General features: G+C 36.9%; 1 protein-coding gene across 2 annotated transcripts in view; it reads right to left on the bottom strand.

Moving 5' to 3' along the window:
- ANO3 (anoctamin 3) overlaps positions 1-22,766 on the bottom strand; it is a 426,465-nt gene that overhangs the window by 179,510 nt on the left and 224,189 nt on the right. For both annotated transcript variants that reach the window (XM_070472963.1, XM_070472964.1), the window contains exon 4: positions 4,339-4,457. In XM_070472963.1, coding sequence (XP_070329064.1) covers positions 4,339-4,457 — 119 coding nt within the window. The remainder of the gene's footprint in view (positions 1-4,338; positions 4,458-22,766) is intronic.

The raw sequence follows: 22,766 nt of genomic DNA, 5'->3' as shown, positions 1-22,766 counted from the left end.
AGATATATAGGTCATTGCTTTTTTGAGGTTCTCTCTGATAAATGTACATAAAGAATACACCTAAGAAGATTATTTTGCCTTTCATTTATAGATAAGCTTTGCAAGCAAGTAGCCTAGCTAGATGTATTTTAAACATCTTTTTTCTTCTTTTGGAATAGAACTACTTTTTGAAGTTGGATTTGTGCTGCACTTTAACCTATAAAATGGATGAAAGTGGACATATTTTCATAGAAGATAGAAGAGTGAATCCAAAAACCTCCAGGTGATTTTCAAATTTGAATAGAAGTGTAATAGAACTAACAGGACTTTAGGTTAGGATTACTGGACTGGACGACTGTGGTATATTACCATCATCACACACCATTCTCTTATTTTGTTGTCAAAAAACCAAAAGATGCATGCAAGTATAATTATTTCTTCTTAACTTGAATATTCTAAAGTTCAAGTCTAGTCTAGAGATTTGGTAATTGGTGACTGTTGAGCAGAAATGGAGTGGAAGGTATCATTGGCGGTGGTGGTTTAGTTGCTGTCGTGTCCAACTCTTGCAAGCCCATGGACTATATCCCACCAGGCTCCTCTGTCCTTGGGATTTTCCAGGCAAGAATACTGGAGTGATTTGCCTTTTCCTTCTCCAGTGGATCTTCCCGATCCAGGGATCGAACCTGGGTTTCCTGCGCTGTAGGCAGATTCTTTACTGACTGAGCTACCAGGGAAGCCCAAAGAGAGGGAAGGAAAGCGTTAGAATGAAAAGAGACTGAAATCATAAAGGGAAGAAAACATGGTGGCATGTGCTAATTTTTAAAGACACAGATAACACAAATTTTATTTAATCTTAATTCATTTTTTAATTATTTGAAGCATATCATGTTTGTGTTCCTGCTCATTGGTGCTAAAAGTATCTTAAGGTAAAATATCTGCTTTTCCTCAATTTTTCTTATGGCTTCTCTCAGGCTCAAATCTCTTGGAACAATGCTTTAGAGATAGTTTTTGTTTGTTATTGTTCAGTTGCTAAATCATGTCCAACTCTTTGTGACCCCATGGACTGTAGCCCACCAAACTCCCCTGTCCAGGGGATTTCCCAGGCAAGAATACTAGAGTGGGTTGCCATTTCCTTCTCCAGGGAATCCTCCCAACCCAGAGGTTGAACCTGTGTCTCCTGCATTGACAAGTGGATTCTTTACCACTGAGCCACTCAACTCTCAAAACATCCACAGGGCCGATCAGATAGTACATAGAGAGGCAAATGAAGTAAACATCTGGAGATAAACTACCGATTTATGAAGACAATCTAAGAAATATCAGCACAAAATAGTATCCTTACTTAACAAAATCAAACCAAAGATGAATGAATAAACCTGGCACAAATATTTATTTCTGTGTCTACTTATTACAGTTCAGAATCATTATAACAGTAAGATTTAAATTGTGCCATATTTTGTCACTAACACACTGATGGTGACGAATGAAGGGATTTGTAAAATTAATCCAGGTCAAACCAAATCAAATATCACAGAAAAAGATATTTTCAAGGAAATGATTATTGGTTATTGTCCATGCAGTGACAACTAAAAGCTAAGTCATTTCTTATGTTAACATCCAGATTTCTTTTACTAAAGTATTCCCACTTTAATCAATAAGCAGTTTAGGAAAACATGAAGTGAACTTGGACTGAGTCAATATTTGTCTTGGAAAGCATCAAAAGGGGATGATGGTATTTGGTGCTGGATGACGTTATTCAGATACTTTGAAGAACCCACAGAAGAATTTTGAGGGGTGGTGGGATTGCTGGAACCAGAGATTTTAAAACTGAACCCCAACCCAGTGATTTGTTGATGAATTATAGTTTCAACACAGTATTCTCAACATCCAAGTTGTTATGGAAACCTTTCATAATGTTTCAAAATCTGCAAATCAGTGTGATACACCACATTAACAAACTGAAAAATAAGGGTTATATAATCAGCTCCATAGATGCAGAAAAAGTTATTTGACAAAATTCAACATCCATTTATGATAAAAACTCCCATCAAAATGAGTATAGAGAGAACATATTTCAACATATATGACAAATCCACAGTTAACATCATACTCAACAGTGGAAAGCTGAAAGCATTTGTTCAGGGACAAGAGAAGGCTGATCATTCTCACCACTTTTATTTAACACAGTATTGGAAGTTCTAGCCACAACAATCAGACAATAAAAATAAGCACAAAGTATCCAAAATGGAAAGGAAGAAATAAAACTGTCAATATTTGCAGATGATATGAAATTTTGTAAAGCTGTAGGCTTCAAATTAATGTACAGGAATATGTTGTATTTATATATACTAACAACAAAGAAACTACTAGAAACAGAAATTTTTTTAAAAATCATATTTGCAGTTGCATCAAAAAAAATAAAACATCTAGGAATAAGACTATCTAAGGAGGTAAAAGACATACTTGCAAAACTGACACTGATGAAAGTAACTAAAGACCAGATAAACAGATGAAAATATATGTTAATACCATACTTATGGACTGAAAGAATTAATAATGTTAAAACGATCATACTACCCAAGGTTTTCCACAGATTCAACACAATCGCTATCAAAATACCAATGGCAGTTTTCACAGAACTAAAACAAATAATTCTAAAATTTGTATGGAAACACAAAAGACCCCCAAATAGCCAAAACAATCTTGAGAAAGAAGAACAAACCTAGAGGAATCATGCTTTGTGATTTCATACTATACTACAAGTTAAAGTAATCAAAACCACATGCTACTGGCACAAAAACAAACACAGATATCAATGGAACAAAACAATGAATCTGTGACAAAGGAGGCAACAACATACAATGGGAAAGACAGTCTCTTCAATAAATGATGTCGGAAAAAACAAACAGCTACATACAAATAGATCAAACTGGACTACTTTCTCACACCATTCACAAAAGTAAATTAGGAATGGATTAAAAGATGCAAATGCAAACCCAAAGCATAAAACTTCTAGGAGATAATATGGGCAGCATGCTCTTTGACATTAATCCCAATGATATTTTCTATATATTTCTCCTTAGACAAGGGAAACAAAAGCAAAAATAAACAAATGGGACTACATTACATTAAAAATCCTTTGCACAGTGAAAGAAACTGTCAACAAACTAAAAAGGTTCTCCAGGGGATCTTCTCAACTGAGGGACTGAACCCACATCTCTTGCCCTGGCAGGCAGATTCTTTACTTCTGGGCCACCAGGGAAGCCCATATGGAATATTACTCAGCCATTAAAAATAAAATATTCCCATTTGTGACAACACAGAAGGACCTAGAGACCTAGAGAGCATTATGCTTACTGAAGTAAATCAGGCAGAGAAAGAAAGTAAAACACTGTATGATTTCACTTACATGTTGAATCTAAAAAACAAAATAAAAGGATAAATATAAAACAGAATTATAGACAGGGAGGACAGACAAGTGAACAGGTGATTGCCGGGGGGTAGGGGGGAGGAAGGGAGGAAAGAAGTAAGGGAGATTAAAAGGTACAAACTTCAAGTTTCAAAGTAACTGAGTCATGGGTATGAAATACACAGTGTGGGGAATAGAGTCAATAACTACATTATATCTTTATATGGTGAAAAATGAAAGTGAAAGTCACTCAAGTGTGTCCAACTCTTTGAGACCCCATGGACTATACAACATGATAAATATAATGAACACTGCTGCATGCTGTATATGAAAGTTGTTAAGAGTAAATTCTAAGAGTTCTTATTATAAGAAATATATATCTGTCTCTTTGATTTTGCATCTATATGAGATGATGAATGTTTACTCAACTTATTCTGGTAATCATTTCATGATGTATGTAAGTCAAATAATTATACTGTATACCTTACACTTATAAACTGCTGTGTCAATTATATCTCAACAAAACTTGAAGAAAAACAAAAAATTTGTCAAGCTGACAGTGATTCTAATTTTACAAATGATGAAAACAAGTCTAAGTGAGTTTGATTGACTTGCTCAAGTTACCACAACTATAAGTATTGGAACTGCAATTCAAATATTGGCCCACTTGATAGTAAAATTCATGCTCTCATTAAACCATGGTTTCTTTCAAAAAACAGGAAAGAGGATGGACTAAACCTCTAAAAAATTACTGAATAATTTTATGCTTTAGAATGTTTATAAAATTCTGTCGATAATATAAATGGATATGATGTCTACACATAACTTTTCAGTTTTGAGTCCTGTGCAGCCTCATTCTCTCCAGGAAATATCAACTGAAATTGAAAAGAACTGTATGGATTTAGATGTTAGAGACTTCAATGACTTATAGAATGTTGAGTTTGCATTACCTTAGGCAATCTGGGCTTGGGTTCAGAATTATTTTTAGGAACAAAGTCTTTAATGAGGCGAGATCGGTCATAATTAGCATGCTCTGATTCATCCGTGAAATCCTTATCTTTTCCTAAGGCTAGAAAAGAGAAAGAGAAAATTACATCCATTTTTATCCTTCTTTCTTTTCTTTCTCCTTAAATATAATCATCTTTTTTTTCCATGTTTTCTCAAGGTTTAACCAAGAATAATTTTCATATGACCCATATATCCAATAAATAAGCAAAAAAGGTAATAATACAGTCTTGCTAGTAACTTTCAGAAAAAATGAAATGCATCTCTGTCATTTAGTGAACTTAAACATTTTGAAAACAAAGTTAAAGTCATGCAAATGCAACTGGAGGTTATCTCTTTTGAACTTGAAAATAGAGATATTTGTAAGAATTCAATACAATTTTGCTTTTTAAGGCAAATTTTACACATTTATTTGCTTAATTAAAAAGACTACATATTTTGGTCATTTTTTAAAGACTGTTGTTTTATAAATATGAACTTGAGTTAAGAGAGTAAGAAGTCTAAGAAATCATATAAGAAATATAAGAAACTTTACAAGAAAGATTAAAAAATATTAGGAGATTGAAATGAAATCACAACAGCAAAAAAGGAGCAAGAACACTGAAATATGGTAATTACCACTGGAAAAATCAAAAAGGGTAACACATATAAGAACTTACATGAATAATGAGCAAGATATAATCAATGTAAAGGAGTATAAAGTAGAAAATATCCATGGTGGTTGCAAGCATCACCAAGAACTAGTGACACATTTCACAAAATTTGTGTTCTAGGTGATACAAATATCTCTCCAAATTAAAAAACAGATTCCTAAATATTTAGCCTTTTCAAATAAATCAAAATGTAATTATTGTAATTATTTTATTCAATCTGTCATTAACCTGTCAACAACAAATTTTGACACAGAAAACTATACACAGTTCTTTCAAGAGTTCAGTCATGTGACTCAGTATTGTAGCAAAATAAATACTACATGCATTACTTTCATTAATAATGCTTAAAGTCTACTATAACATATGACATGTGATGCATAGCTAGCAGTATCAAGTTATTAGCACCTGTATGAACTAAGAATGAACAGATCATTATACATCTTAGGATATAATTAACTACCAATTACATTAACATGCTCTAGGCATTTGACTTATACCTGCATACCTAATAGTAATAGCTATCACTCATAGATGGCTAATATTTGCTGACTGTATACTAAGAGCCAGAAACTTTACATATATAATTTTCTTTAATCCTTATAACAACTCTAGTAGTGTGTATGATTTTTTATCTAGGCAATGATAAACAAACTAAGGCGTATGCAAATTAAGTAGCATGGCAAAGTTGCTGATCCATTAAGGGGTACATCAAACACATCCAAACTGATGCCAAAGCTGATGTTTGTGAACGTACTATAATGTTTCCCAAGACTTAGGCAAGGGTTTCTCGGGTGGTGCGGCGGTAAAGGATTTGTCTGCAGTGCAGGAGATGCAGGAGACATGGGTTCGAGCTCATGTGCCAACATAATAAGTTAGTAAACTTTCGGAACAAATGTCAATATGTTTTAACAGAAAGACTGGAGGGTAATTCTAAAGTTATAATGTGAAAGAAAGAAGCTCTATTTTCACAAGCATGTTCAACAAGCCTATGGACACTAAAGTACAGAAACCGCTGCCACCTTGATAAACAGCAACTCAGTTCTTCCGTCAACACAAGCCAGAATCCTGACTCCTCATTTCCTCTTATCACCATGTCTGCTCCTTAAGCAAACTGTGTTGATTTAGCACAAAGCGTAATTTTTCCACTTTGACTAACTTTTTAGCACATATCACTACCTAACACGCTGTACAGTTTCACTTATTTATCTTCATTTATGATCTGTTTCCCTCAGTAAGGTATTTGTGCACTGAGTTTTTACTTTTTCACCTTTGTTGTCTTTTTGTTCACTGCTTCATCCCTAATGTCTAGAACAACTAAGGACATTTAGCTGTCATTGAATATTTATTTGCTGAATAAATGGATTTAAATGTTCAACAAATCTTATCTGAAGCAACTTCAAGTTAGATCTAGAAACTGATCATCTGTCAATATCTGATAATAGTTTCTTAATCTAAGCCATCACTCTATCTTGAGTAGAAGTCTGTAAGAGCCTCCCTTACTGATCTTCCTATTTCTATGTTTTGTCTCTATTACATGGCAGTCAGAGTAGCTCTTTTACAACCTAGGTTAAATCACATTAACGTTTACTCAAAACCCCCCAATAATTTTGTAGCTCTAAGTAATAGTCATGGTCCAGATTAGGACATGTATGAAATATCAGTCTTCTTCCCACCATATCTCATCCCTGTCCTAAACCCTACCCTCCCTCCCTCCAATCCAGCCACCCCATTCCCTGATGAAAAATAAAACTCACCACAGGGCCTTTGCACTTGCTCCTCTCTCTGCAAGAATGCTCAATCCCTTTTTCATCTAGAGTTCTGCTCACATCATCACATGAGAGAATCTCTCCTTGAGAGATTTTTAAAAGATCTCCTTTAAGGATCTTTCTACAGTAGAACTTTCCATAGTTCTCTGTCTTCTCATAAAGTTTTATTACTTTTATTAGCGCCTGACATAACATGATAACATACACATATACAAAACATACATACTATATATGTACATATATATCAGCAACTGACATTGCTATAACATAGATACATAATGTGGTATACATTTATCATATATATATATAGATATATAGATAGATATATATCTCATGTGCATATGAATATATGTGTATATATATAAAATGAATATGTACATGTTCTACATGCTTATATTTGTATTGGTGCCTATATAAAGGACAAAAAACAAAGTATATATGTAGAGAGAGAGTACTGATAGACAGTCATTTGTCTCTTCCCACTATAAGTGCTATTGGTGAGGTGATTGTTTTGTTCACTGCTTCACACCCATTATTTAGCTTACTGTTTAGCATCTCATAAGTACTTAGTATCTGTTGAATAAATTGATGAATAGATGGTACACTTATATGTGGGAATATTTTCCATCTGTTAAATTGGTAATTTTACAGATTGAAAACTCATAGAAATGTTTAAAATAAATAATATTAAGTTAAAAATTTGTTTTTCTTAATTTTGATATATTTTATTTCAAATATGCTTTCCCTTATGAATGAAACTTTTGTGATACTATGCAAACTTAAGGACGAAGAGTGACAACTACAGTATGTTAAGAATGTGAAACATTTTCTTACTTTGGCAGAAGAATGGCAGTTTTCCCCTCACCCTAGACCTTTTTCTACTCTTCTTGCCAGAAGCTTATGTGTATCATAAATAGCAGAATTAAAAAAAAAAAACACTGCAGTTGGTATTAACACCAACAAATATCTGTGACAATGAAGAGGACCACATTGCATTTGATTAATAAAGTGAATCCCTCTTCCATTAGAAGAATTATCTGAAATATAAACAAAACCTACTAATGTGTTTTAGTTTTTATTGAGGACACAGACCCTTGTTAGTGTGAAATATGCCCCATGTGGTAAATATTGATTAAATTTCAAACAAATTGAATAATTTCAACAACATTAAATTACAATATCAAATGTATATTTCATTGTCTTAAGATGCTTTTCCCCAGCATTTTAGCATTTCTGAAATCAGGATGGGGTCAACAGTCCATGTTGGACTGTAAAGAGGTCTGAGAGCCAAGGAATTGATGCTTTCAAATTGTGGTGCTAAAGAAGACCCTTGAGAGTCCCTTGGACAGCAAGGAGATCAAACCAGTCAAGCCTAAAGAAACCCCACCCTGAATATTCATTGGGAGGACTGATGATAAAGCAGAAGCTCTAATACTCTGGCCACCTGATGCAAAGAGCCAAGTCACTGGAAAGACCCTGTTGCTGGGAAAAATTGAGTGTTGGAAGAGAAGGGGAAAACAGAGGATGAGATAGTTGGATGGCATCATCGGCTCAATGAACATGAGTTTGAAAAAACTCCGGGAGACAGTGAAGGACTGGGAAGCATGGCATGCTACAGTCTATGGGGTCACAGAGTAAGTCATGACTGAGCAACTGAACAAGAGCAAAAATCCATATCTCCTAAAAGTGATTATTAATTTGATGATGCTTTTCACAATTGCTAGTGTCTTAAAATCCAGTAAATTTGATAATTAAGAAAAACAGACTTTCAAAAACAAAAACATTTAACATCTGTCTGGTATAGTAGAAAACAGGTAATTTTGATTATGACAAATGGAACTACTGTTGCTCTCCAGTAGCTGACTGGTAGAAAGACATACACTCTTAAAAAATAGACAATTGGATTTTATCAAAGTAAAAAATCTGTACTTTAAAGAATACCATCAAGAAAGAGAGACAACCTTCAGAATATGAGAAAATGTTTGCAAATTATGTATTGAATAAGGGACTTGTATATATGTATATACAACTCTTACAAATGAATAATAGACAAACAACCCAGTTTGAAAATGGGCAAAAAATATGAACAGACATTTCTTTGAAAAAATATACAAGAGGTTCAAAGGAAAAAATAACATGAAAAGGTGCTCAACATGATTAGTGCTCAAGGATATGCAAATCTAACCAACAATGAGAGCACTTCATATCCACTAGGATGTATAAAATAAAAAAGAGTGTTGATGAGAATGTTGAGAAACTGAATCTTTATATACTGCTGATGAGAATGAAAAATGGTGAAGCTGTTGTGGAAAACAGTCTGGCAATCTTCAAAATGTTTAACACAGAGTCACCACATGATCTTGCATTCTACTTCTAGGAATAATATTCAAGAGAAATGAAAACATAATTTCACAAAAAATTTGTGCATGAATGCTCCTAGAAGCATTGTCCATAATAGCCAAAAAGTCGAAAAAATACAAATGTCCATAATCTCAGGAATGGATCAATAAAATATGGTTTAATCAATATAATAGAATATTGTTCAGCAATAAAAAGGGCTGAATTACTGAATTACAGTAAAACCTGACTGCTAGTAGGTATGGAATTTCTTTTTGAGGTGATGGGAATGATCTAAAATTGACTGTGGTGATGGGTACATATCTTTGAGAATATGCTAAAAACCACTAAGTTTTCACCCACTACTTAAAGTAGGTGAATTGTATGGTCAAGATGAATGGCATCCCAATAAATCCATTATAATAAAATACAAACAAACAAAAATCAAGATTCTCCAAGCTCAAGAAAATCAATTACTATGTTAATACAGAGAGTCTAATGTAATGGAAAGATAACTAATATTGGCTCGATAAAAGCCAAGTTTAAATCTTGGTTATGCTATTTATTAGCTGAGTGGCAGTGAGTCAGTTTCTTAAGATGAAAATTTGGGGTAATAAAATCTTTTCATTCCAAGGATTAAACAGAATAATCCAAAGTGAAGAGGTACAAAAGAGCCTCTTGATGAAGGTAAAAGAGGAGAATGAAAAAGTTGGCTTAAACTCAACATTAAAAAATTAAGATCATGGCATGCAGTCCCATCATTTCATGGCAAATAGATGGGGAAACAATGGAAACAGTGACAGACTTTATTTTCTTAGGCTTCAAAATCAATGCAGATGGTAACTGCAGCTATAAAATGGAAAGATGCTTGCTTCTTGGAAGAAAATCTACTACAAACCTAGACAGTGTATTAAAAAGCAGAGACATCAGTTTACCAACAAAGGTCCCTCTAGTCAAAGCTATGGTTTTTCCAGTGGTCATGTATGGATGTGAGAGTTGGACCATAAAGAGGGCAGAGCGCCGAAGAACTGATGCTTTTAAACCATGGTCCTGGAGAAGACTCTTGAGACTCCCTTGGACTGCAAGGAGATCAAACCAGTCAATCCTAAAGGAAATCAACCCTGAATATTCATTGTAAGGACTGATGCTGAAGCTGAAAGTCCACCCTTTGGCTACCTGATGTGAAGCGTTGAATCACTGGAAAAGACCCTGATGCTGGTAAAGATTAAGAGCAGGAGAAGAAGGGGGCGACAGAGGCTGAGACGGTTGGACAGCATCATCAACTCGATGGACAAGAGTTTGAGCAATCTCTGGGAGATAGTGAAGGACAGGGAAGCCTGGAGTGCTGCAGTCCATGGGGTTGCAAAGAATTGTACATGACTGAGAGACTGAAGAACAATAACAAAATGTGACTTGTACACATAAATATTGAAGAATTATATATTTCCTTCCTTTTGTTTTTCTTAAATTCACAACTCTAATATTTAGAATCAACAAAACAAATTATGTAATTTGGAGCAAAAAAAAAACCTTATCTTCCCTTTTAAATCCTAAGTGGGGAAGAAACAATGTAATTACCTTAAGTATTCCAATGTACAATTTAAAATTTAATCTAAATATCTCTTTTCCAGTTACCAATAATATGATTTATGATAAAAACCTCTGTTGAGTCAAGTGAGAATCCAGTAAATCTTCTAAATTTTGCTTGTAAAGCAGCACCAGCTCAAAACAAAAGGGACTGATCGATATAGGCGGCTACTAAGACTGCAACATAAACTTTAGCACCATCTCTAGGAGTATAATTTTAATAACCAAGTTACTCCATCTCAGCCATTTTTCTTTATTATAATACTACTTTATTTCATTATGTTGTTACATTGTATTATAATGGCTTAAGCATCTGAAAATGGATGCTGAAACTTTTAAACAATTTTCAGTATGTGTGAGTGATCATATTAATGATCACTTACTTTCAACTGCGTAACTTTCCCATTCATTACTGTCAGCATGTTTTAGGACTGCCCGAGTAGCTGAGGCTGAAGATGAAAACAACAGTTATTACGTTCAAGATGGCGGCATAGGAAGATGCTGGGCCCACCTCTTTCTGGGGTAGTTACACTGCATCAGTTTCTTCTGAGAAAGATCTGTAAACCAGATGAACTGCTGCTCCATGACAAAAGATAAAAGGACCACATCAAGGAAGGTAGGATAGATCATATTTGACAGTCCTTCCAAAAGCCCACTCTCAGCATAGTGACACACAGCAGGGAGGGATCTCCTGAGTTCAGCATTTTTCTCAGAGCAGCAAGGGATTTGTGCCTCACACGAGGCACCCCAGCCCTTAGGATCTGTACCAGAAAGAAAAGGCCCCAAAACACCTGGCAAGAAAATAAATGGGAAATCATTCAAAGGGCCCAAAGGAACATATGGAACTGAGATTCACCTTTTTAAAGGACTTGCACGTGCTCTCATTCATATCAGCAGCAGTTTAAAAAGTGCCTAGCCTTTATGTGAAGGAGATTCACTTGCTAATTTTAAAGCATCTGCAGAAAGGGCAGGAGACAGTTGAAACTCTCCAGAGACAGAGGTGTTAGTGGACACCATTTTTGCACTCTCTACCCCCTGATAGCACAAGTGAAAGTGCAAGTGTTTGTTGCTCAGTTGTGTCTGACTCTTTGCGACCCTATGGACTATCTATGGAATTCTCCAGGCAAGAATCCTGGAGTGGGTTGCCAGTCCCTTCTCCAGGGGATTTTCCCAACCCAGAGATCAAACCCATGTCTTTTGTGTCTCCTGCATTGCAGGCAGATTCTTTACTATCTGAGCTACCAGAAAAGTCAGCACAAGCAGGCAAGTTAGACCCTCTTGCTGCCTTGTTAGGACAGGTGGGGAACGTAGTCTCTGCACTGTCTCACTGCCTTGCTGAAACAAAAAAGCTCAGGTGGTGTGACACTCCCTTGCTTGCTGTCTCGGTCCAGGGAACAAGAGCATTCTCCCCTTGTGGCTCAATGATGGTCTTTAGTGTTATGCTTAGATTCTTTTCTCCTTTCCTTTTGTGTATCTACTATACGTTTTTGCTTTGTGGTTACCAAGAGGCTCAAATATAACATCCCATGATAGCAACTTAAATGTGAACATGTTCCAAAGCTCTTCAAGGAACTCTCTCATTGCATCACTGAGACTTGCAGGCAAGCACAGTCAAGGCATTTTCCTACAAGACTGCCCACCTTGCAGCTGACTCAGGAAAGCCAACAGGAACACTGGTGGTATTTATTGATCAGGTTGCCCTGGCAGCCAAAGAGGCTGGTTTCTGGTCTCCACAAGACTGTAACAACCAGAGACAATTCTTGGTAGGCTACCACCCTCAGAGCAATGCACAGACCGCAGACTGAAACACATCCCCACCTTCCTGTAAAAAGCCTGTCTATTTATGTTGGAGCTTCAGCCTGAGGGATAGGCTTAAGGTTTCCCACACATCTAGAGTCTATGGAGGTACTTCCAGGGTGGTAGAGAGATAGCATCTTCATGCAACCCCTTTGCCTCACTTCAACTTGATAATAGCTTACACACTGATCTGAAGCTCTGATTTTTGTTAACAGTTTCCCAAGGCCACCCTCAGATCTCCTGTTTGAAGACTGTAGGGTTTGGAGAAACTGTATGTATTTGCATACTTTAACAGAGGCTGTCTGAGGCCATGTTTTCCAATCAACCTGAAACTAGGTGCTAAATGAGATTTCTTTCCTTGGAGACAACAGGTAAGTAAGAATCTCACTGACAAAGGTAAATACAGAGAAAAGGTAGTGAATTAATCACTTATAAATCTAGTAAGGAAGTTAAAAGACAAAAGTAGTAAAATTAACTAAAATGACAAAAATCAGTTTAGAAATACATAAAATGAAAAGATACAAAATTTGACATAAAAAACACAAAATGGAGTAAAAATGTAGAGGTTTGGTGTTGGTAAAGATCCAGACCCAGTCTTTTTTACATTTTTTTCTTTTTTATTGGGGTATAGCTGATTAACTTCCCAGGTGGCTCAGATGGTAAAGAATCTGCCTGCAATGCAGGAGACCCTGGTTCTATCTCTGGGTCAGGAAGTTCCCCTAGAGAAGGGTATGGCAATCCACTCCAGTATACTTGTTTGGACAATTCCATGGACAGGTGAGCCTGGCAGGCTACAGTCCATAGGGTTGCAAAGAGTCATACACAACTGAGTTACTAAAACACACACACATAGTTATTTTACAATGCTGTGATAGTTTCAGGGGAACAGTGAAGGGACATACACACACATAAGACCCAGAATTACTGATTCTTTGCTGTTCCTTTGTTGTCTGTTTCTCCCTAATAGTATCAATGTTCTGAAGTCCTGACACTAATCAGTCATAGCACAGGTACTGCTGGAGCTATCCTGAGTCAACCCCCCAACTGAGGAAATTCTGTGGATAAACTACTTTCCATAATGTCAATGTGTTGGCGTTTATTCTACCCACATCTATCTTTCCGTATATTCACCCAATCAATCATCATTTATCTACCTATCTGTCATTGAGAACATGGTACATGCCAGGCAACACGAATAGACAGATATAAATAGCAATTGTTATCATCTAGCAAACTGAGTATGCATAGAAAGTAGAAAGAAAGTGAAGTGATTCAGTCATGTCCAACTCTTTGCGACCCCATGGACTGTAGCCTGCCAGGCTCCTCCAGTCCTGGGATTTTCCAGGCAAGAATACTGGAGCAGGTTGCCATTTCCTTTTCCAGGGGATCTTCTCGACCCAGCAATCGAACCAAGGTCTCCCGCATTGTAGGCAGACTCCACCATCTGAGCCAACAGGGAATCCAAAACTGAAAGTTGCTTAGTTGTGTCCATTTCTTTGTAACCCCATGGACTATAGCCTGCCAGGCTCCTCTGTCCATGGAATTCTCCAGGCCAGAATACTGGAGAGGGTGGCCATTCCCTTCTCTAGGGGATCTCCCCAGTGCAGGGACTGAACCCAGGTCTTCCACATTGAAGGCAGATTCTTTACCTTCTGAGCTACCAGGGAAGCCCAAGTATGCATAAAGCCATATTCAAAGTGCTATAATAATAGAAAGAAGGCCTCATCTCAATGACTGAATGTTAGGGAGGACTTCACAGAAGAGTAATGTTAGAAAGTCATACTCTTCCTACTTAAGAAGAATGATGACTATCAGTTCTTTAAATGCTCTCCCAGAAGGTCCCAAATGAAAAAGAGCAATATGATCAGATTAGGTCGTCAGCGAGAAAAATAACACAGTAATGATTTCTAACAGGTGAGGAAAATCACAACGAGGGATCACATCATGGTGAGAAAAGTTATGGGCAAATCCTACAGCAAACTCTCCAAAGATATGCATGTCAATAGCCTCTGTGTTGTTTATCCATTTTTCAGATTCTAAATATATTATTGGAGCACTTACTATGTGCCAAATATTGTCCTTGATTCTGGGCTACAGGAATCAAGAAAGTTAACAAAGCCTCTGTATTCTGGAAATGGAGAGAGAGAAAAACCCATAGAATTTCAGGTGATACTTTCTATGTATTAAAAAGAAAAATAAATCAAGATTAGAGCACATAAAATGAAGTTTGTGTGAATCTGGTTTGTTTCAATGGAAGGCCCTGGGATCAGAGCAAGAGGGGCAGAAGGCTGAATTGGCTATAGCACTGGCTTCCCAGGTGGCTCAGTGGTAAAGAATCTGCCTGTTAATGTAAGAGATACAGGAGACATGGGTTCAATCCCTGGGTCCAGAAGATCCCCTGGAAAAAGAAATGGCAATTCACTCCAGTATTCTTGCTTGGGAAATCCCATGGACAGAGAAACCTGGTGGCTACTCTGTGGGGTCACAAAAAAACCAGACACGACTGAGCAACTAAAAAACAAGAAGGGGGAAGAGGTAATAGGAAATGGCCTAAAGAGGCCATGCCCAGATGTCTCATAAGGCCTCTGAAGGTCAAGTAGGAGGTTTACATTTTAAATGTAATGGGAAAGCTGGAGGGGTATGAGGAGAAAAATGATAAGATTTAATTTCCTTTTATTAAAGCTTCCTATAATTGCTGTGCAGAAAATAGATTATAAGGAAGCATGAGGTGGAGCAGAGAGACCAATTAGGAGGTTATTACAGTATCTCCCAAGAAATGGTGGAAGACTGGATTAGGTTGTAGCAGCAAATGGTGAGCAGTGTTACCTTCTGAATACAATTTTAAAAGTGAGACAAGATGACTTATGTAATGTGCTTAATAAAAAGCTGAAAAGATTTACAGTGACTGTGAGGCTTTCAAAACCAGAGAACAATGTCTTTCCCTGTAATTCCATTTTTTTTTCTGTAATCATAAGTAAATTGGTAACATCAGTGGGAAAGTTATTTTTATACTATTTTAACATGAAACCATTGGAGAAAATGATGAAAATTAGTGGAGATTAATATTACAGAAAGACAGCAAAATCATTACATACATACATCATTACATTTAAACATAACTGTTTTGAGAAATAAGATCAACAAACAAGCCATTAAGCTGCACTATGAAGCTTGTAGAAAGTGAATGCCTTGATTATCTAACACAAACCACTTCCTGAGGGAGTAGTTTCATAACACTGGCAAAATGTTGATTTCACAAGATTAGGTAGATGAATATTTTGATGGGTTGCACCCAAAGTATATTGGTCTTAATTAGCCCTGCTATTTCACTTCAAAGTTACCTGATTTTACTGTAGCGTGGGCAAGGGCAGAATTAGGCATTAGTTACTTGTTAACTGGATTGCTCTGACTTTGCCATTTTCCAGTACACTAACAGGAAAAAAAGGGTGAGCAATGTAGCAGGACTTCTGGGACTGATGAACAAGATTACTGGCAACTATGATTTCAAGTTCATTGTTACACGGATCAGTCCTTCCCAGAACGATTTTGCGTGTGTCTGTGTCTATGTGTCTATGTGGCGGGGGGAGAATGGTTTATGCAATGGAATGGTACCCTGGCTGCTCTATGAAAAGTAGAATTAAAAGTCCAGAGACAACAATTAAAAGAGTAAATGAAGAAAACCAAGCAACAAAATCCTAACCTCCCAACCTGATTAGTTTTCTTTAATCAATCATCTCCCAAATATATTTTACCATGCAATGTTACTCCTCCATCTTTTGCTGCTCCCAGCCCGATACTTATTAACATCTTGCAGAGCTGCTGTTCCCTGGGTTTCACACTTTTCATCTTAAATGCCCCTGTTGCTACTGTGCTGATTAAGAGAGAAGGTAAGAGATGAAGGTTTCCTGGGTTGGAACCTCTGTTCTCCATTGGCTAGTTAGATGACATTTACTAAGTTAACTTGCCTCTTGGTGAATCAGGTTCCTCATCTGTAAAAATAAGATGATTATAACACCAACCCAAAGGACTATTAAGAAAATTAATAAGATAATATAGGCATGGAGGTGTGCATGTGAGTTCAGTAAATTATTATTATTCCAGTATGCCATCAGGGTCACATTTTGGTGATAACAGAAAGAGATGGCTAGTGAAGATATTTAAGAGTCCAGAAAAATTCAGTGTGAAAGCTAAGTTGAGTGAGTGACTAAATAAAAATATTCATTGAACTTCTATAATGATGTCTTAGAGACTGTGATGGAGCTATGCCTCTTCATTTAATTCAACAATATTGCAAAGCAGGGATCTTAAATCCCAATTTACAAATAAGATCATTGAGGCTCAAGGAGATTAATAATATGCCACAGTTGTACAACTAGTAGATACAAGAATAAATGTCTGACCAATGTCTGGCTGGGAAAATAGTATTTCACTGATAATCTACTACAAACTCTGTCAGGCAATGTTAGAGAAAATCTGCAGCTCTGAATCAATAGAATCATGAATATTCCATTTGGCTTTGGGGTACAGAAGGAAGCAGGGCAAAGGCTGATAGACTTTTGCCAAGAGAACACACTGGTCATAGCAAACACTATCTTTCAACAACACAAGAGAAGACTCACCAGATGGTCAACACTGAAATCAGACTGACCATATTCTTTGCAACCAAAGATGGAGAAGCTCTATAATATCAGCAAAAACAAGATGGGGAGCTGATTGTGACTCAGATCATGAACTCCTTATTGCCAAATTCAGACTGAAATTGAAGAAAGTAGGGGAAACTACTAGACCATTCAGGTATGACCTAAATCAAATCCCTTATGATTATACAGTGAAAGTGAGAAATAGATTCAAGGAATTAAATCTGATAGAGTGCCTGAAGGACTATGGATGGAGATTCATGACATTGTATAGGAGGCAGAGATCAAGACCATCCCCATGAAAAAGAAATGCAAAAAGGCAAAATGATTGTCTGAGGAGGCCTTACAAATAGCTGTGAAAAGAAGAGAAGCAAAAGGCAAAGAAGAAAAGGAGAGATATACCCATTTGAATGCAGAATTCCAAAGAATAGCAAGGAGAGATAAGAAAGCCTTCCTCAGCGATCAACACAAAGAAATAGAGGAAAACAATAGAATGGGAAAGACTAGAGATCTCTTCAAGAAAATTAGAGATATCAAGGGAGCATTTCATGCAAAGATGGGCTCAATAAAGGACAGAAATAGTAGGGACCTAAGAGAAGCAGAAGATGTTAAGAAGAGGTGGCAAGAATACACAGAAGAACTATACAAAAAAGATCTTCATGACTCAGATAACCACGATGGTGTGATAACTCACCTAGAGCCAGACATTCTGGAATGCGAAGTCAAGTAGGTCTTAGGAAGCATCACTACAAACAAAGCTAGTAGAGGTGATGGAATTCCAGCTGAGCTATTTCAAATCCTAAAAGATTATACTGAAAGTGCTGCACTCAGTATACCAACAAATTTGGAAAACTCAGCAGTGGCCACAGGACTGGAAAAGGTCAGTTTTCATTCCAATCCCAAAGGAAGGCAATGCCAAAGAATGCTCAAAGTGCCACACGATTGTACTTATCTCACACACTAGTAAAGTAAAGCTCAAAATTCTCCAAGCCAAGCTTCAATAGTACAAGAACCATGAACTTCCAGATATTCAAGCTGGATTTAGAAAAAGCCAAGGAACCAGAGATCAAATTGCCAACATCCGCTGGATAATTGAAAAAGCAAGAGAGTTCTGGGAAAACATCTACTTCTGCTTTATTGACTATGCCAAAGCCTTTGACTGTGTGGATCACAATAAACTGTGGAAAATTCTGAAAGAGATGGGAATACCAGACCACCTGACCTGCCTCCTGAGAAATCTGTGTGCAGGTCAGGAAGCAACAGTTAAAACTGGACATGGAACAACACACTGGTTCCAAATCAGGAAAGGAGTACGTCAAGGCTGTATATTGTCACCCTGCTTATTTAAATTATATGCAGAGAACATTATGCAAAATTCTGGGCTGGATGAAGCACAATCTGGAATCAAGATTGCTGGGAGAAATATCAATAACCTCAGATATACAGATGACACCACCCTTATGGCAGAAAGCGAAGAACTAAAGAGCCTTTTGATAAACGTGAAAGAGGAGAGTGAAAAAATTGACTTAAAACTCAACATTCAGAAAAGTAAAATCATGGCATCTGGTCCCATCACTTCATGGAAAATAGATGGGGAAACAATGGAAACAGTGACAGACTTTTTTTTGGGGGGGGCCTCCAAAATTTAAAAAGAAAAAACACCTTTTTTGGGGGTGACTGCAGCCATGAAATTAAGATGCTTGCTCCTTGGGAGAAAAGTTATGACCAACCTAGACAGCATATTAAAAAGCAGAGGCATTACTTTCAACATTACTAGATAACAAATGTCTCTCTAGTCAAAGTTTTGGTTTTTCCAGTAGTCATGTATGGATGTGAGAGTTGGACTGTATAGAAAGCTGAGTACCGAAGAATTGATGCTTTTGAATTGTGGTGTTGGAGAAGACTCTTGAGAGTCCCTTGGACTGCAAGGAGATCCAACCAGTCCATCCTAAAGAAATTAGTCCTGAATATTCTTTGGAAGGACTGATACTAAAGCTGAAACTCCAATACTTTGGCCACCTGATGGGAAGAACTGACTCATTGGAAAAGACCCTGATGCTGGGAAAGATTGAGGGCAGGAGGAGAAGGGGATGACAGAGGATGAGATGGTTGAATGGCATCACCAACTCAATGGACATGAGTTTGAGTAAACTCCAGGAGTTAGTGACAGACAAGGAGTCCTGGCGTGCCACAGTCCATGAGGTCACAAGGAGTCAGACACGACTGAGCAACTGAACAGAACTGAACTGAATAGCTCATTTTGAACAGGTAGAAATATGTCTTCAGTGAAACACAGACCACATCCAGGTAACTCTGCCATAGCCTCAACATTTTTATGTGGCAGTTCAAAGTAGATCACTAGAAAAAATTAAAAGCCATTAGTTAGAAACATCAGTCGGGTTCCAAAAATTGTATTATAGCCTATTAGTACTTGGAAAGTCTGATGCATTAACCAACTCAACATTAGAAGCTGGTAATCTGCATTCTAAAAGCAAAATTAGAGAATGTATCTTCAGTGAATTTAAAAGACAGCATGTATTATTAAATACTCATGATTCATGAATTTACAGTTTTTCCATATTTGACACTGTTTTACTTGACCTCTTCTCAAACATGATAAAGGCATACCAGCTACAGATATTCAGCCAACTTTAAAAGAGCATTTCACAGCCAGGTTTTATATCTAGATAGGCCACTGGAATGCCTGTTGATACCACAGTCAGCTGGAGCTTCATTCTTGGCTTCATGATAGAGGTGAACACATACTTCCTGTGTGCTGTCTTAACCCCTTCAGAAGCTCTGATGTTTCTCTAAACTGAATGAGTGATAGGCTGATGCTGGGAGATGTAAAAAAAAAATGGGTATGAGTTACAAATTCCTGGAGAGATATAAACACAAGTCAAATGTGTCAAATGACTGAGATACTTGAATGATGAGGGGGGAAAAGAAAGGAGTCTGGGCATCTAATCACAATATGCATTAGAGGAAATGTTAACATTTGGATTGGCAAACTGTCAAAAATAAGATGTCTGGAATTGAATAGAAAGGTTTACATGACTGGAGTCATTGTTAGGCTACTAGTACTAACTTGGGAGAATTATTAATGAGGAGTTCTGTGCAAACTGTAACACCTGCATGGATATTTTGAACAAGATTTTTGTTCTGTTTGTTTTCTTATCAGAAAACAACTAACACAAGTAATCTCTTTCAAGATTAATTACTTTTTATGGAAAAGATCTTTGCACTCTGATTGAGCGTATCTGTTCTGATGAAATGCTCTTCTCGATGTTGTATGTGAAATGAACCTGCTGGTGGCTGTCTTCCTTTAATTAGGAAACTTAATAAGCCAACGTTGTGTCTAAGCCACACACATACAAAGAGGTATTATTTTAAAAAACACAACTAATTTGCATTCAGAGTTTTATTATAAATAACACAGCTCATCCTTAAACAAATTATGAAAAAGTGTCTCAGCACAGTTTTCAGAGAGAGACCAATATACATGTTTTAGGCTAGACATTCTTAATTCTGGCTATGCTTAATATTTATCTGGGAAATAGTTAAAAGTATGGATCCTGATCTCTATCCTTAGATCAATTAAAACTGACTTTCTGGAGGTGGGCTCCAGGAAGTTTTAGAAGCTCTAGGTGACCTGAGAATGCCTGATGTAGGCAATGCAGCCAGGCCACCAATGTGTGCACTACGAAAATTCAGGGCTCAACTTCCACGGATTACAAATAAATTCAGTCTGAGGTTATAAAATATTTGTTGGGGCAGACACAAGTGTTGGGGTATCATCTTTGATAAAACTGCAACTCCATTTTATTTCTATTCAATTTATGAAAAGGAAAGGCGCTTGTTTCAAGGCATTGCTCGTAGGCAAGTCCAACAAGTATGAATCCAAATATAAATCTCATTCAAATGAAGCAAACTTGCATTGTAAAAGGCAAAAGAGTATATCGAGTATAATTGTCTCTGTTATAGAAAAAATAAATAAAAATTATACTGTCTACTAATGGAGGATCAGGATACAATCTTTCAGTACCACCGCTATTCCAAATGTTATCAACCAGTTCCAAATTTCAGTTTTGGAAACTATGCATAGAATTGTGTGCTATTTTGACTGAAATATGAGAATTTTTCTTAACTTCTAAAAAGTTTTGATGTCAATATTTTTCTTTACATATTCTTATTATATAACACTTGTATGTATCTTGCTTAGAGAAAAAAGAAAATACAGATAGCAAGAAGATATATAGCAACCCCAAATAACCTCATGCGGAGATGATATTCAGTATCAGCTAGCATAATGGTATACTTCTTTCTAGCTCTTTTGCAATACATTTTTAACTAAAATAAGAGGCACTCTGCATTTACATTTGGAGAAGGAAGTGGCAACCCACTCCAGTACTCTTGCCTGGAAAATCCCCTGGATGGAGGAGCCTGGTAGGCTACAGTCCATGGGGTCACAGAGAGTCGGACACGACTAAGCGACTTCACTTTCACTTTTCACTTTCATGCACTGGAGAAGAAAATGGCAACCCACTCCAGCATTCTTGCCTGGAGAATCCCAGGGACAGAGGAGGCTGGTGGGCTGCCATCTATGGGGTCGAACAGAGTCGGACATGACTGAAGTGACTTAGCAGCAGTAGCAGCATTTACATTAAGTTGTCTTCCCCTCTTAGCAATGTATCTCTAAATGTTCCATAATATAGTGTATTAATGAGTCTGTGATATTCTAGCATGTAGATATTTCACAATTTACCTACTCCCCCATTACTAAAATATTCAATTTGCTTCCATTTTTGTGAATTTTTGTGTTTTATTGCTAAATTTTTAAAATAAATTTTTAAGTTTTGGGGGCTTTTTTACTGAAGTATAGTTGATTTTAAATGTTGTATTAATTTCTGCTTTACAGCGAAGGACTCAGTTATACACACACATTCCTTTTATATGCTTTCCCATCATGGTTTATCCCGAGATCTTGAATATGGTTCCCTGTATTGACTCAGACAGTAAAGTGTCTGCCCACAATGCGGGAGACCCAGGTTTGATCCCTGGGTCGGAAAGATCCCCTGGAGAAGGAAATGGCAACCCACTCCAGTATTCTCGCCTGGAAAATCCCATGGATGGAGGAGCCTGGGAGGCTACAGTCCATGGGGTTGCGAAGAGTTGGACACGACTGAGTGACTTCACTTTCACTTTCACTTCTGTGCTATACAGTGAGACCTTGTTGCTTATCTATCCTAAACGTCATAGTTTGTATCTACTAACCACAAACTCCCAGCCCATTCCTACCCATTCCCCTCCCCCTTCGTAAACACAAGTCTGTTCTCTAGATCTGTGAGTCTGTTTCTATTTCACAGATAGGTTCATCTCTGCCTTATATTAGATTCCACAGATAAGTGATATCATATGGTATCTCTTCTCTTTCTGACTTGACTTCACTTAATATCATAATTCTAATAGCATCTATGTTGCTGCAAATGACATTAATTTGTTCTTTTTTATGGCTGAGTTGTGTTTCATTGTATATATGTACAATCTTCTTTATCTATTCATCTGTCAATGGACATTTAAGTTGTTTCCATGTCTT

This window comes from Odocoileus virginianus, chromosome 10 (genome assembly GCF_023699985.2).
Source record: "Odocoileus virginianus isolate 20LAN1187 ecotype Illinois chromosome 10, Ovbor_1.2, whole genome shotgun sequence".
NCBI lineage: Eukaryota > Metazoa > Chordata > Mammalia > Artiodactyla > Cervidae > Odocoileus > Odocoileus virginianus.
This window is presented reverse-complemented; position numbering and strand designations above follow the sequence as displayed.